The following is a 17,124-nucleotide window of genomic DNA, read 5'->3' as shown; positions in this document are numbered from 1 at the left end:
TGTCTACATGTTTGCCTCTTCGCTTAGGGCCAAGTTCTTAAATATGTCCTATATCCAATATTGTAAAATGTCAAAAAACTAAGTTGTGAGGACACTTGACGTTGTGGATTGGCCAAATCATGTTTTGCTGTGAACTTATTCAAGGGTCAACAGGTATCTGTAAGGGTTCGTTTTTTAACCAAGGGGGTAGGATACAAAATATATCGTCCTATAATGTAAAAAACATAATAAACCGTATCTTTAAATCTCTCTCTCGCGCCCTGTGTTTTAGTTTCAGCTACTTTATAGGGATTAAACTGTGCTCACAATGTGGAAACCCGTGACATTTGCTCCATTGTGTTTAACTGTTCCTGCAACTCAAACACATCAATACACATTAAACAATGTCTTAGGGTTAGATTTAGGATCAGGGGTGAGAGAAAAGGTCATGAGCTCGGTTTAAAAAAGAGTTGAAGTCTCTGTTATGATGGAAATATCAGGTACGTGTGGGTGTGTGAGAGAAATAATTGGAGACATTGATCTTTACGTATTGTTTATTCAAAGCCAGCACAGAAACAATTTTAAAAAATAAAGCCATAAACGAAGGACAATTAGAGCAATACAATCAATACAAGACGATGCAGAACCTTTTCGAATAAGCTTTTATATTTATGCTTTTATGGTTATGCAAATAAAAACAATTGTCTTCTTTTTCCTAGCAGGAGTTTTGTAACAACATTGGGCTTCCTGCTGCATTCAATATCAGCTTTTGGTAAACAAATACAGCAGGTCACAATATTGAAAATAAAAGTCAACCCTTTATGTTTTCTATAACAAACTGCATTCAAAGAATGTTGGGGAAACGAGTGTGGCAGCGTTACATCGTTTTGTCACAGATAATTTGCGCCCTAGAAAAATATGTATCTTGAGCACAGTGTGAATAAGTGGCAAAAGATCGACATGAGCTGATATGCAAACTGGCCAAAATGAAGGAAACTGGTTTTAATGTTGGCATAAAATCCCAGAGCAACATCAAGTCTTGGAGTTTGTTCTTTGCTTTGGAGCCCACGTTGAAGAGGTAAGGAGCAATTCATTGCACATTACAGAACAAAGCACTGATAAAAATAGACTGTTTTACCCAACGTTCACACACGCATACACAAATAAAGCACCCGCTCGAACAGAAGTACAGAGAGAAAAGAGAAGACAGGAGGAGAGTGCAGGTGGACACCTCTTAGTGTGGACTCCCTTTTCGACGGGAAGATGGAAAGAGGTCACAGCGGGTGGGAACACAGATCTCTGAAAGAGAATCACAGAAAAGGTCAGAAGTCACAAAGCTTTGTAACACCATCATGAGGGAGAGAGATATGCCACCCAACCTGTGCCCAAACAAGACCACAAACTGGCAAGAGAGACACATTTTTTTGGAAGAAATTCATGCATTAGGTTTTGTGATTTGTGAAATAAAATAGGAGTAACTATTAAGGAGCCGATTAGTTAACCTCTACAGTATATATATTTAAAGATCCAATGTGTATTTTTTTGGAGGATCTATTGACAGAAATGCAATATAATAGACATAACTATGTCTTCAGAGGTGTATAAAGACCTTACATAATGAAGCGTTGTGTTTTTATCACCTTAGAATGAACTATTTCTATCTACTTAAATGGAATTCGCCATGTTGTTTCTAGAGTAGCTATAAACGGACAAACTGCTCCATAGAGCGTGTTTCGTAAATATGTGATCTCCTTCGGCAAAGAGAAAAAACGTGACGACATCTTAATCCTACGTCAGCCACCATAGCACTTTGAAAGGGGCGAGACGTTGGCTGCAATTTGCAACCTCACCGCCAGATGCCACTAAATTTCATTCACTGGACCTTTAATAAAAAATGTATCTACAAATTGGAACATTTTCCAGTAAGAATCGAGATTTTAACAACGCAATAATATAATTCTATCATTTCAAAGTAATTGAGTTATGAGCGCTGGATGGGTTGAGTTGGGTCACAGTTTTGTTTACGAGTCGGCTTCAACAATGTTTTTGTAAACCACTAAAAAAGAAAACATTTCACATAACATTGCCAAACCTTGCGGCTACTTCAGTTAGTGGAACAAACAAATAAACACCGGTCCCATGCTCCAGATCTCCACACCACAAACATCAACTGATCTGGAAGCAAGTTTTACACTTTATTCTGGAATTGTCCTGAGGTTTGGGGAGGTAATTTATGGTTGGTAGTCAGAGTTAAAGTTTTAATTAAGTGCTGGCCTAAGTCTGGAACAGAAGTGCTTCATTAATCACAAAACCAGAGAATCCATAAAAGGCCATAGCTCATCACTTTCATCTGAAATGATCCTTTTTCACTGCACAAACAAGAAACTTTCGAGTAAATGAGAGTTAGGAAGGCATTATTCCCTGCTTAGTATCATGGGCCGTGAAAAGCGTTTTGAATGGTCAGGGCAGAGAATGATGACAAGAATGAACAGCGAATCTCACATCCCCTGAAAGCCAAAATGATGATCAACATGATATTCCAAAGATGCATACAAACAAAGAAAATAACAACTTTAAAAATGTATAACTGCCTGTTACTACAAAATCCAAAATAAATTTAATCACAGTAAAATCACCAGTGTTAAAAAAGGTCAAATTAACACTCACGGTGTGTCACGCTCGTGGGGGTGGAAGAACCCAAGCGCAGGCAGGCAGTGAAGGGGTTAACAGACAAGACTTTAATAACAGATAATAAACACAAAACAAAAACCCGCAATGGGGTGTAAACAAGAACAGGATATAATATAAGCAAAAAGGGACATAAACTAACTAAACACTAAACTCAACTAAACAACACTTGACAAAGATTAAACTCTACACTTACTATACAGACGACACGGCAACAAGGGGTACAGGCATAACGAGGAACATCGGGAACGCACACCACATACAATGACCGAACACAGGACAAAGAAACAAGAGGGTATACATAGGTAAGACAAACAAGGGATAACGTCACGGGGCAGGTGTGGGTAATTAAACACTCAGGGGAAGATGACAAGGAAACGAGAGGAGCGGGGCCAATGACAAGACACTGGAGAGAATGTATATTATTGTCAAATGGACAACAATATGTTTCTCTCCACACATAACCTAAGGACTCTGCCCCGATCCCACCACATGACTAGAATTTCATAAACAAGACGGTGGGACCGTGACACGGTGTATATATAATCCACACTCTCAAAGTGTGGATTATATAAACACTGTGAGAGTTAATTTGACCCTTTTTAACACTGGCGATTTTGCTGTGTATATATACAGTATATACATTAGCATTTTTAATGTCGCCACCCTTTGCCCAAAATTAGCAAAAATGTACTTTTGTTATTTATCAGACAACATCTTGAGGTCTCAACCCGAAATGGTTTTTAAAAAGGATGAGAGGAATTCCCATTTATTCTGGGATTTTATTGGCTGCTTTATCTTTATTATCTTGTAAAAGTCATACATTATTTTATCAATTTTTTGACACATTACGTTATATATTAAAGCAATAAGCCCCGCGAAGCAGTGGGTTACAGTGCATTTTATAACAGCTAAGGGCGTTGTGGCACGACGCGAAGCGGAGGCTTATTGCTTTTATAAAACGGTTATTCCATATGCTTAGCAAGGTTTCATAAAATAAAGTAAATAAAATGATATTTAGGCTATGTGGTGCAGTCAGCCGTTATATATTGGGGTATTTTATAATGGCTTAGAACTCCGCTCAGCCAATCAGAATCAAGGACCAGAACTGACCGTTTTATAATTTTCATTATCTCATTTAGGAAACATGCTCTATATATGTTTAAATTATATTTAATACAAAATAATGGCAAAAAGCAGTCAAATAAATCTGCACTGTACAGTACATCCTTTTCATGTTTAGCATACATTTATTTACAGTATGTATTTGTATAAAGCATGTTTCCTAAATTATATATATGGAGAAAAATAAAATTGTGCCAATATTTTTTTTTCTTTTATTATAAAACTAAAATTGTATAAAATATTTTGAAAATGCATGCCTTTCACAAGATAGTGAAGCTAAATCCCAGATCCCAGAATAATCGCTATATTATATTCTGTATACTGTATGTGCTGTAAGCATCTCCTACTTTTTTGTTTCTCATAAAGTTTTTACAAGGGCTATATAGACACATATGCCACACTGGCATACAAGGATATCAAAAATACCACACAGATGTCTTGTCAACACAGTGGGCTAACCTTTGACCTATTAGTTCTTACTCATAATAGGATTTTAAATCCATGACACGTGACACCCCCATCTGCAGAAAGGCTCCATCTGTGCAGTAAAATGTGAACCACTCAACTGACAAATGAAACAAATGAATCAGCATTTACGTAACCTGGAGAGATCCGGCAGCCTCAAGCACCCTGTTGTCCTGCCTACCACTGCTAAAGGCAGTCGTGGCCTCATGGTTAGAGAGCCGGACTCGTGACCAGAAGGTTGGGCCGGCGGGTAACGACTGAGGTGCCCTTGAGCAAGGCACCTTACCCCTACATGCTCCCCGGGCGCTGCAGTGATAGCTGCCCACTGCTCCGGGTGTACGTGTGGTCACTACTAATGCAGAGCTCACATCACACAGAGGTGACAAATAGGATACTTTCACTTTCACAAAAAGGAGAAATGAATGTAAAATTAAATTAAGAAGCTAAACACTTGATTCCTTACACTGTCTGCACCACTCCCATAATTTACACTCCACATCCTTCAAAGCATCACATTTTACCCACAATTCTCACAGTTTTTTCTTCCAGACGTGCTTATTTCACCTGCTGCGCCTAAGACTTCCCTGTCACGTCACCAGGGTCTGAACAGTAAGTTTGATCTCAAATGACCTGTCTGTGTCTGTCTGCCTCTGCGAGGCTGATCTGAGCCCAATGCTGACACACGGAGGGGTCAGAGACGCCCAATGAAATAAACGTAAAGGGCTCGGCAGCCTTTTGATGTGTTTCTCACCTGTTATACTCTTCCGACCCATGCCGGGCCACTTCTCATCCACATGTGTGCATACATACAGAACTGCACACAAAGGCAAAACAACAAAAAGGATGCGGAGAGAGAGATTTCGTAAACATGAAAGGGACTAAAAAGAATTGAGAGGGCTACTCATTAAAAGTGGGAGGCAGAAACAATGTGAACTGCCAACTAAAATTCTTTAGAAAAAGTTTAAATACCTGAACAAAAGATGAAGAGAGTTCACGTGGTTTGATGCAAAACAGAACTCATTTCACTTGATAAACTTGTACCTGTAGTTGAATACCATACACTTGCACACTACTGCAAATACACCCTACACATAAAGAGAGATTTACATTTTTGTCTGTGTGGAAGCAAGGTAAGGATGCTTCTCTATAGACCACTTCGCAAGATGTAAACAACCAGAATTACATTTATTATTTTTTTTTAAATCTTACATATATAGTTAAATATTCGTTTAACATTTTGATTCCGTTAGAAACGCTCTGCTGGTTGTATTTTGTTAAACATTTTATAGCATAAAAAAAATGAAACGGGAAGTTGTTCTTGTTCTGGCGTTGGACCACTTTTATTTTCGTCTTACGAAGTGGTATATGAGAGTTGTTTTAGCCCAATTTCATTTACAAAATGAATTACTTAAATGCACAATATTTAATGTCACATAAATATTTGTTTTCATAATTGTTACTGTCACATGCTGCGATTCACAATATTGTTTCAAAAACAGCCAGATATGTGACTAAATGTCTCGTATGAATTCCTGTAATATCAACAAAAAATATGACATGACATTCTGCCAAAAAGAAGATTAGTTTGTAATGATCGTGGGAATTAGAAAAAAATAGAGAGAGTTGAAAAAAATGAATACATATACATACATACACACATACGTATATAAAGTGAGAGATAGAGATTATGTGACTGTCTATGATGTCGTCTGCCAACAAAAAGCCCTTAGAGTTGTTCATCAGCCACTGTGTGGGAATCTTGGCTAGGCGAGATGACAAAACAGAGAGAGAGATAGAGAGGATGAGCGAGTGAGCCAGTCAGTCAGTGAGAGGACTGGTAAAGGAGTAAAAGGATGGGGCAGGGGGATGAAAGGATGGGTGGATGAGGAGGAAGGAGCACCTGCTTTGAAATGACACGGATCAGAGGGCAAACTCCACCCAGGCTGTCTCTCCAGCAAAGCAGCTCGCTCCGCTGGCTACGTCTACATCAAAGGCTGCTTCACAGCCACCGCGGGGAGGATCTCCCCCAGTCACACAAGCTTCTGTCTCTGCATGCGTGCCAACTATAAACCACTATACTTATTATACGAGCATCACGCTATGAGTGGACATGACATAAGAGAGCTTCAAAGAAACTTGCAGGCTTATGAGGAAATGATGTGACTTTTAGTCTGTGTGTGTTACGTCTGAGGTAACCCAAGCTGGTGTATTCTTAAATGTTAATAAAATTCAATTATGGCAGATATACTCGAAAGAAAAAACAGCAAGCATACACAACTCTTCAAGTACTAAAAATCTAATGAAGTTGGTTAAAGGCTCAATTGATTGTTTGGTCGATTTACATATTTACGTAAATGTGTGTATTTTCATAGTTTTGAAGACTTCGAAAAGGCCAAACATTTAAAAGATGTATAATTTAGGATCGCTATTTTACAGTAAGTTCAGACAGGACAGTAAATGTTTAGATCAATGGGCCGGATCTTATGCCACCTTACAGAGTACTGCAGAGATAACGTATTTTTGTAGGCCATCCGAAAGTTAGCAACGCATTGGTTCCATGAAGCGAAAAACTATTTTTACCATAGACTTTAGGAAGATCGCTACGGTCGCTCGATATCAACGTCACCACCACCAAGCCTCCGACAACTTTTTAAAACTTTATTAAAAATGTGTTCCCTGGAAATTGCTCTGTGAATGAATCCCCATCCTGGTTTTTAGATATTTGCGCCCACGTTGCATTATTTGTGAGATTTATATGCGCGATGACGTCTAACGTCCCCGCCAAAAGATGTAGTTGCTTTTAGCAACTTGTTAGCAACCACTGTTTTTAAGACATGATAATGCTTAAAAAAATGACGAGCGGGTTATAACGGGTGTGTTTGTCATAGATTAAAACCAAAACCCATTCAACTTTGGGGCGATGTTACCGGAAGTGCTCAAATAAAACCCGCTTCTCGGATTTGCATACATAAATACGTCATCTCTGAGGTACTCCACACTGACACAACCCATCTACCAGCTACTAAGCCACAGCCCAGACATGTTTTATTAAGTTAAAAATGTTACATTTATGCAACAGACATCTGTTAAGACATTTGTCAAATACTACATATGTACCCAGATTTACACTGCACTGATCTATTTTCTTAACCCAAACACTCCAAGATTTGGTACTCGGGTGCTATTCAGGGCAAATCAATGTGGGCAGATGGGCACCTAAACACAAAAAGCATCCGTCTCGTCCCATTTCCAGTCAGCGTCCAGATGCCTGCTCCCAATAGCTCATATCAATCAAAGCCGAGCACTCTTCACAGCCAAACTATTGATTGTCAGAGAGGGAATTAAATGGTACCTCGGTACCTCCATTGATGCAGAGCAAATATTCAACAGAGTGAAAGCGGAGAAACGTCACATTCTTGTCCAGCTGCTTGCACACTTCGCAAACGCTCTTCCGGACACACACGCGGTAAGTGCGTGAGCTTTAACACCATCAGAATAGACAGGCTATCTGAAAGCCAGTCAACCATTCTCATCAACCTGCCCATTTACCCTTTTGAAAAACATTTTGTGAATTGTTTCCATCCATCAAAGCACACACACAATGTGAATAATGCTACGTGTTGTAGGCTTTTTGCAGTCTTTTAAAATCTTTTTTGTATGTAGCAGAGGCATAACTAAATGAATCTGGAGCTCAGCCATGGTCCATTTTACACTGAAATATACTATTATATACTGACCTGGCTAAATGAACCCTTTTAAATTATGCACTTGATAGATTTTCAGATGCAGAAAATTTAAGCTAGTGCATTGGACAAAAAGGTAGTTTCATTTGTTCAACTTTTAATCATTATTCCCATATTATTCAGCATATGCACACGTTCCTCTGGAGCTACTTAAGTCCAAAATCAAATTTATTCTGATTTAACAACTAAAACCGAGGTAAAAGAAAAGGGAGCACATGTAATTTACTCATTTTATTCCCCAGAGGCTTTTACATACACACACAAAATTGGTAATAAGGGAAAACAATAAAAAAAAACTCTATGCTTTCAGCTGAATAAGTTAACGTGATAGTTCTGTATGCCTTTCTTTTTTCTGCAGAACACAAAAAAGATATTTTGAAGAATGACAACGGTGGTACCCATTGACTTGCACTGGTTTTTGTCCATAAAATAGAAGTACGGTAAATATCTGTTTTTGTGTTCTGCATAAGAAAGACAGTCATACAGGTTTGAAATGACAAGAGGGTGAGTAAATGATGACTTTCTAAAGCTCAACGTTAACATAAAAATAGGCATACAGCTACACAGCTCATCTTAATTACAGACATGCTTCTCATTCAAACTCATGTTAATGTATCATATCTAATAACCATCCAAGAAAAAAAATCTTCATAAACCCCTCTCACGCCTAATTCATGTTGACACCGTCGAGGACTCTCCTATTATAATCAGCAGAAAATAAGATCCGAGTCATTAAAAACGCATTTGGCACTACAGCCCAACAGCCAGGGCCTAGTCACGCCTCTGGTACACATTCTAAATGTGACAACGCTCAGCTGAGCAGTCGTCTGTAATCCTCTGTCTATTTAATGTGGCGTCTAGCGCATTAAAGTGACCAATCAGCTCGAGGTAATCTTAGTTCTTCCCGGAGACACCGAGAGCCGGGGCTGTCTTACTGTGCCACACGGAGGAAAACATCCCCAAAAAAGAGACAAGTGTGATTTCTGTCATCCTCCTTTTCAGAGAGACTCTTCTCTCGATCGCTCCATTTCCTTCTGTGAGCTATAACATTTAGGTTCGGGGCTCGGCGAACTTAGAATACCTCTGCCGCACATCTGTTTCTCAAGCGGGAGCTACGGCGCCTGTCTGGCACCCAGAGAGTATGTCAGTAATCCCCGTGAGTAAAGTTCAGAGCGAGCTGACAGCACCAAAAAATAGATAAATAAGGATTTTCATTCTTCACCCTGTAATGGAAAATTGCACATAACATTTCTCACTCAGCATTTATCCCTAATAGAGGCTGCAAATCCATATCCCTTAATTTCTCCAAATCACTTCATTTCAGAGAAAAGAACATTTTCTTTGGCAAGTGGTTTGTTAAATGTCTTTTAGTCTTGTGCCAGAGAAATCAATATGTTCAGAGCACTTTTAATAACAGATGCTCTTTTTCGGTCATGTTTCACTCATAAAGCTCTTACTGAAAGGCAAGAAAAAGGTAGACAGTACGGGCTTCAACTTGCGAGCGAGAACAGAAGTGAACTCGGAAACTTCTATCAGTCAGGGAGGAAAGTGAGTAATGTCTTGCATTAAGTTTGTTGTTCATTCTCGCCCAGAAGCGGTGAAATAACCCTATTAAATCAAGTGGTCGCCCCGCCATTAATCTCAATGCAACTGACTAGTTCCTCAAAGCTAATGGGGTTTAGAATTTGAATCAGGCAAGTTTACCCACAAAGCTTTGCCTAAGAGGATTTTAGTCTATACAGAGAGCTTATTGTCACACTTGTTCGTGGACGGGGATTAAAAATACTAGTTCACAAGCTCTGCGTCCAAGTGCACAAACTCTTCATTTCCGATGGCTGTTGCTAGCTGGTACGAAGTAAAAAATGACTTTTGGGTTTAAGATCAACCCAAAGGTCTAGCTTTAAACTTGAGAAAAAGTTCTTTATTACCAATTCGTGAGGGAAGGATTACATTCAGAGTTGCTCTGATGGAAACTGTCCCTTAAGCAAATACGTTGATGCTGAATTGGGTGCGATTCATATACCATTGTTTGATGATATCAATGAGCATTGCGACTTGATAAAATAACATAAGATCACAGGAATGCAGGAATACTGTATACATGAATACTACAGTATGTGATACTCAATGTTAGAAATGATTTTTTGCTCTAATACAGTATATGGTAGTCTCAATTTAATCATTTCTCCCTCTCACCGTCTTTCTTTCTCTCTCTCTCTCTCTCTCGGATTTCATTCTTTCCATCTTCGCAACGTCTCATCATGGTGAATACCAGCTCTGTGTTGTCAACTTAGCTTTTTCATTTGAATAAGCCTCTTTCTGCAGGAACCTGTCGGCACTGTTTCACTCATGCTAAATCAGCTTTAGCGGCTAAATATAAAAATGTTTCCTGAGCATTTATTCCTTCATATTTATCAGCGAAAAAGGTGCTTGAAATTCAGCTTCAGCCCCTTCAGCAGTTCAAAGAGCAAATAAAGACAAGCTTCACGTAAGCTCCGAGGCCTCTGGTGATCCTTAAAACTCACGTGGAAGTTTGATGTGTGTGACATGATTTCTGCTTGTGTACTGTAATAATATTAGTCATAAAACATGAAATCCCCTACTTTCTTGAAGACGCCATAGCAATCGAAATATAAGATGCCTTTGGAAATTAAAAGGAAAATGAGTTAAAAACATTAAAGTGTTACAGTAGCATCAACGAAAGGACACGTGTTCTTTTCTGTAGTGGAAACGTTTCCAAATTGGGCACTTGCAGAGTGAAAAGAAAAAGTGTTTTTAATACGAATGATTTTGTTATTCACTAAAAGCATGAAAAGGTTAGTGTGTTTCATTCGCTTCAAATGAATAAACGTGAATTTGTTAGCAAAAACTGTACTAATTTCCCATTGCCCGGGCAAATGTGACATTTGTGATTGGTTAAAGAACAGTTCAGTCAAAAATAAATGTTTGTTTAACATTCACTCACCTTGTGTTGTTTCAATGGCAATAGCTAAACAATTAAACAAAAACAATGAGATATCAAAAATATTGGCTTTGAAAGTATTTTGTAAAATAAGTGGTATCGCCTATGGCTTTGATAAAGCAATAAAAGGTCAAAATAAAAAATTAATTAGAATAATAACTAAACAGCCGGTAAGGTTAAAAGAATAATCTTGAACATCACAGAACACGGACACATAAACTGCTAAATCACCGTAGTCTGTCAACATCAAACTGACCCTTAAATATTATCACCTCGCAATAAAGCACCACCAATAAACCTTCTTCCTTTGAATCATTTAATATTTCCAAAGGCAACACACAAAACTGTGAAAATCACTGATGGAAGCGAGGTAAATCTTCCATACATTCTCCTATCCCAGCATGCCTGGGTGGGTGTTTCGGTCTGTCGAGTCCCTTCTTCTGTGACTGTGTCTGGCTGCACGGTTTGACTGCATCCCACGCTGCTGGTTGAGAGGATTGTATGATGTCCGCCCACACAGGTGCAGGCCTGCCCACTAATCCTGTGCTCAGCGGTCAGCCTCAGACATGATAAGGGTCAAACCGAGACTTGGCCCGGCCATGCAGATCAGTGCCGAGGAGGACCGGTGAGTTTTTCTGGCACCGTGGCCTTCTGCCATGTTCAAACACACAGGCCCACGTGAGGATGGACACAGAAGGTGTTTTGTTTTTATATGTGGGCTGTGAAATGTACTGTATGTGCACTAATGTTTGAAAAACATCAACAAGCAAATAAGCCTTTCTTGGTAATCGAAATGGGATGCGAAGAGATGGCTCTTACAGTCCTATTTTTAACTAGGACAAATGTTATACACTATCATTGAATAGCTCTTGCTGAATTCTCTGTTTACACTGTTCATATATCTGGTTTGTAATCTTATCGGGCTGCACAGTATACATGGATGAGCTAAATAAAGCTGCTCAAGGTGCCCTGTTGGTAAGATGTCCGATTTATGCGTCCATCCATCCATACAATACATGTAACAGCAACACAGACATCCTTTTCTTTATGCATAGAAAGTGCATCGATGAATGTGATCATTTAGTCATTCATAAATGCAACCAGATAAAAACTCCACAAACAACATCCAGCATTCTCAAAATGTGATTACGGTCAAAACTCAAATGTGCGATGGGGTGATATTATTAATACAGGTGAGACACATTCAATTATAAAGGTCTTTTTAAAGGGATACTTCAGTCAAGAAACAACATGTTCAACAAAAAAGTCATTTTGTCCATAACCGAATATTCTAGCAAAACCTCAAAAGGATAAATTGTCAGCGAACAGAAAAGGATTGCTCGTCTTTTAAATTTGCAAACTTGTAGGCCTGGGAAACCTGATTATGCTTAAGCAAGGACGAGGCCTTAGTAAATTAGAATATTTAAGTCACTTTTATAAAAATAAAATCCTCGGCAAACATAACTGGTGTGCATCTTGAGACAAAACAATGGCACTGATATATTTTAGGATATATCAGGGCACGTTATTTTCAGTTCAAGTGTTCAATATAGTCTGGGACTAGCCTTAAAGGAACAGTTCACCCAGAAATGAAGTGGTTCCAAATCTGTATGCATTTCTTTGTTCTGATGAACACAGAGAAAGATATTTAGAAGAATGCTTGTAACCAAACAGTTCTTGGCCACCACCAAACACAATAGTAGGAAAAAGACAATGGTAGTCAAAAGTGCCCCTGCCTACATTCTTCAAAATATCTTCTTTTGTGTTCGACAGAACACAGAAATGTATAACGCAATTTTTCCTACTATGTTAGTCAATGGTGGCCAAGAACTGTTTGGTTACAAGGATTCTTCCAAATATATTTCTCTGTGTTCTTTAGACAAAAGAAATGTATACAGATTTGGAACAACTTGAGGGTGAGTAAATGATGACAGAATCTTTCATTTTGGGCGACCTGTCCCTTTGAGCCTCGCCTGTGAAACCGGGCAGAAAGGTTTTACCATGTAATTTAACTCAGATGTTTCAGAAGATCTACAATCATAGATACAGTACTTGTGCTGTGATACTGCATAACAGTCACACAATTAAAACTTAGTAATAGTCAGCTGCATGTGATGCTTCAGAGTTTGTGTTAATGTGGCGACTCGGTGACTCTAAGCTATGTCAAATTGCCCTCGATTTCCACAGCTCAGAGCAGAAGGTATGGCTGAATGAGGAAGACATGCATATACAGTGAAGATTCATTCAAATGATTCTGTAAACAAGATATGAAGGCAGAACTGGCAACACAACTTGCTGGAATAGGTGTCAAGGAGCAGTTATTGCGTTATTTAGAGCATCATAAAGCGCACTGCTATTGATTTGAGAGGCAAAGCGGCTCCCCGGTTATTTCTGTCATCGCCAGGCTCATTAAACTGATATATTATACACTGCGATCCTCCCTCTGCCACTCTGTCAGTCTTCCACAACACCGCGCCAACTCCCTGCTATATTCCCATCATCCTTTGCACCAGTGCTTTAATATTTGTTAAATCTCACTTTGGATTAAAAACATAAGTCAATTTCTGTTATCATTTATTCACCCTCATGTCATTACAAACCTGTATGACTTTCTTTCTTCTGTAGAACACATACTGTAAGATGATATTTTGAAGAACTTTGGCAATGGTAACCAAACAACGTTGGCTCCCATTGTCTTCCATTGTATGTGCACAATACAACAGACATTTCTCAAAATATCTTGTTTTATTCTCCACGTAAGAAAGAGTGATATACAAGTATTTTTGGGAACTATCCCTTTAAAGTGTCATTTATGTATTGATATTAGTAATGTATGACGTGTAAATGTACCTGTAATGCTGTTTGTCACCTTCAGATAATTCTGCTCAGTTTACAAAGCGAATCTGCACCAAAGAAGCAAACAGCTCGGGGTTATGAGGAGAGGTTGAAAGAAATACATCACCAAATGTGCAGGGCACGGAAAACATTTCTAACCAGAACTGAATGGGCCGTGTTTACAGAGACTCAGAGCTGTTAATTCTCTATAAATCTATGCAGGTTTTGGAGCTGGTCCCTAGCACACAAACTGGCAAGCTCTCTCGAGCTTATAGTCTGTTATGGCACTGAACCAGACTGTGAAGCTTAGGATGACAACCCCCTTTTCCAACTCATTCCTCAAACCATGGAGCCTGCAAACAAGATTTGGTACATTGCTCTACAGGTCTCTGGAAACGGTTTTCTATTACTTTAAACGTAACCCAGGAGATGACAGGGCCAACATGCTTTAGTTGGTAACAAAAAGACAAAATGGGTCCGAAAGTTATTTTACACTTTTAACAATAACAATATTTTCACTTAACCTTTCTCTCAATAGTTTTATTTATCTACGAATAATATCTGATACTGCACCACAAGAGGATTCTGTCATTGGTAATATACACTCCTGGTCAAAAGTTTGGGATCACTTACTCATCCTTTATATTTCTTGCACATTTTAAAACGACAGTAAACCTATCAAAACCATAGAATAACACAACTGTGAGTGTTATGTTCTTACTAAACGCATCCAAAATTAATAAAGATATATTTTTGCATCTTCACAAAATCCACTCTTGGCATTTCATCAACCAGTTTCATGAAGTCTCAACCTGGGAAGCTTTTAAAGCCATATTGAAGGAATTTACACCTATGCTGGACTCTTATTGGCTGCTTTTATTCATTATTTGGTTAAAATAATCCCTTTAAAAATATTGCAATCTTCCAAAATCATTTCAATAATATTTCTATTACATTTTTTTAAAATAGAAATTTAGTTTTCTAAGGAAAGAAAACAATACAGCGTGTGGGCACACTTATATTTCTGTCTACAAAAATAATTTGAACTTGAAAAAACTTGAAAGGTAATTTGAAAACATTGAAACATACTGTACACCTTCAGATTAACAGATTTTTAAAATCATGAGAAAGTTTTTGTCAAGTGATCCTAAACTTTTGACCGGTAGTGTATATATATATTTGTCTTGACATGGATCATTTTGTCGGTTTTTTTGAACGACAGTGACACTGTTCAAAAGTGGTCCTTAGTAACCATATACAGTAACTACACTATTTTTTTATTAATACATGTTATCAGGCATGACAGAAATGGCACCAGAGTGCTTACGCGTGGGTCGAGGATACAAAAAAGTCTGCCTTATTATGTCACGGAAATGTGGAGCAAAGACACAGTTGTTTAAATAGACACTCTCGCTCCGCTGCCATACAATAACTGCGAGTAATTAAATATTCCTTCTCCTAAAATGCAATCTAATGTATGCGCAAACCGACGTTAATGCTGTCAAATGGGAGAGCAGCCGAAACAACTCCTTTAAACCCCTTCGTTTTCCTCATCCACACTACAACACGAAAACAAAGTATTCAAATGTATCCACTTTCGAGTGCGCTTTCATTGATAAAAACGTCTCAGTGAGGATGAAAGGCCAAAACGGTGAGAAAAAGATGCATTTGTGTGGATAGGGTGTTAATGTTTAAACCACAATCGATTTTACAGTACGACCAGTCGTACACTGTAAAACTTTGCTGTAGTTTTGCAGCAGGTTTGCCAGTAACATACTGTAGATTTAATTACTACTTAATACTACTTTCCTATTAGTACTGTTTTCAGTAACTTGAATCAAAATGAAAACACTTTGACTTTTGAGATTCAAAATGAGCAAGAACTGGCATTTGCACAGCAACACTGCAAAAAATGACATTCTTCCTAAGCGTTTTTCTCTTGTTTTCTAGTAATAATATAAAGTATGTCTTAAATTACGATATGTTTACATAACAAGAAAAGTGACCCAAGATATTTAGTCTTGTTTTATGAAAGAAAAATATATAAACTAGGTAAGTTTGTGCTTAAAACAAAATTGTAAATTAAATCTACAGTAATTACTGGCAAACCTGCTGCAAAGTTTTACAGTGTGGGTCAAAACAACAGCAGCATATCAAACTCTGCAAATTAATTAGCACTTAAAAAGTACTTGATTTGTAGTGACCAAGGAATACGTACGGCAAAGGGTGCTTAAGTGATTTTTTTTAAGTGACAAAATCTCCCTGTCACTTAACTCTTCCTCTATGCTCTAACGCTTCACAGAAGACGAGATCTTAGCAACAAAGTTCAAACAACTTTCACTCCTTGTTTCACTCAGTTTCACAAATGCAAGTTAAGAGCTACTTAATTAAAGATGTTATCTGCTTTCAGTTTCGCACACAGCGCGTGTGTGTTGCGAGAGGAAAAGCGCGAGAGAAGAGAGGGTACAGATCGATACGAACTGTCACTCAACCCGTTTCCCTGAGGGAGGCCGTGAGAGATCGAACACACGGATAAACATCTCACGAAAATGGAGTCGGTCCTGATGTGGTTTTCAACGCTTACGGATGGATGAATGAAAAAACGATGAACTAATGAATGAGTCAATGAACGAATAAAAGTAGGTTGGGAGGATAAATGAAAAACAGAAGTGTGTAATTGACAGTTGGCCTTTCAAAGATGAATGAGGAGGTAATCCATCTAACTGATAAAATCCCCTATCCCTCAGAGCGACTGCCCGTGGGTGAGATATTAGTCTGAAGCTGTTTCTCCGTATTGGCTTTCTGTGGTGAGAAATAGCATCGCCATACAACGTTTCAGGTTACACAAATGTCAAGAACCAATTAGGTGAGCGACTGCTTTTTTTCTAGACGATGAACAGTCCTAGAGTTTCATACTAGATGCAGCTGGAGATCCTGGCGAGGAAATATCTGCTTTTGATTGTTTAGAAAAACCTGCAGTTTGTTTTGACGCACAATGCATCAGGTAATGCAGCTTTGATTCATTGTGTTAGTAGTACCTTTTCTGACCTTCTTTTTTAAAGTTATTTATATCGTAGACTGGGCACAGTAATGCGGCTCACCTGTGCGCTTGCTCTCATTTTCTGGCTGAGACTGCAATAATGATGATAAGCAGAGTAAGAAGCAGAGCTCCAGCGATGAGCAGATAACATTTCCTCTTCCTCAGCTGCCTCTGTGGAAAAAAAGCAAACGCTTGAGATAACATTGTTTGATCAAAGATAATCTCTCTTAACATGGGTCGGGGAATTGAAACTGTACTGTAGTCTGCTAAGCAACAACCTATGGCGC

The 17,124-nt window shown here is 38.5% G+C and overlaps 1 protein-coding gene across 4 annotated transcripts in view; it reads right to left on the bottom strand.

The window, feature by feature from the left end:
• Positions 1 to 523: 523 nt before the first annotated feature.
• The window catches only part of tsnare1 (T-SNARE Domain Containing 1), a 100,271-nt gene continuing 83,670 nt past the window's right edge, over positions 524 to 17,124 (bottom strand). The window contains exons 11-14 of one of the 4 annotated variants that reach the window (XR_008963386.1): positions 16,899 to 17,008; positions 13,813 to 13,865; positions 10,966 to 10,989; positions 524 to 1,278 (exon numbers count right to left, since the gene is read on the bottom strand). Coding sequence is in view for 1 of the 4 variants with exons in the window: in XM_057340287.1 (XP_057196270.1) it covers positions 16,913 to 17,008 (96 nt within the window). In the remaining 3 variants the exon portion in view is untranslated. The remainder of the gene's footprint in view (positions 1,279 to 10,965; positions 10,990 to 13,812; positions 13,866 to 16,898; positions 17,009 to 17,124) is intronic. The other 3 variants (XR_008963385.1, XM_057340287.1, XR_008963387.1) reach the window with 3 other exon arrangements.

The sequence above is a fragment of the Triplophysa rosa genome, linkage group LG8 (assembly GCF_024868665.1).
Source record: "Triplophysa rosa linkage group LG8, Trosa_1v2, whole genome shotgun sequence".
NCBI lineage: Eukaryota > Metazoa > Chordata > Actinopteri > Cypriniformes > Nemacheilidae > Triplophysa > Triplophysa rosa.
This window is presented reverse-complemented; position numbering and strand designations above follow the sequence as displayed.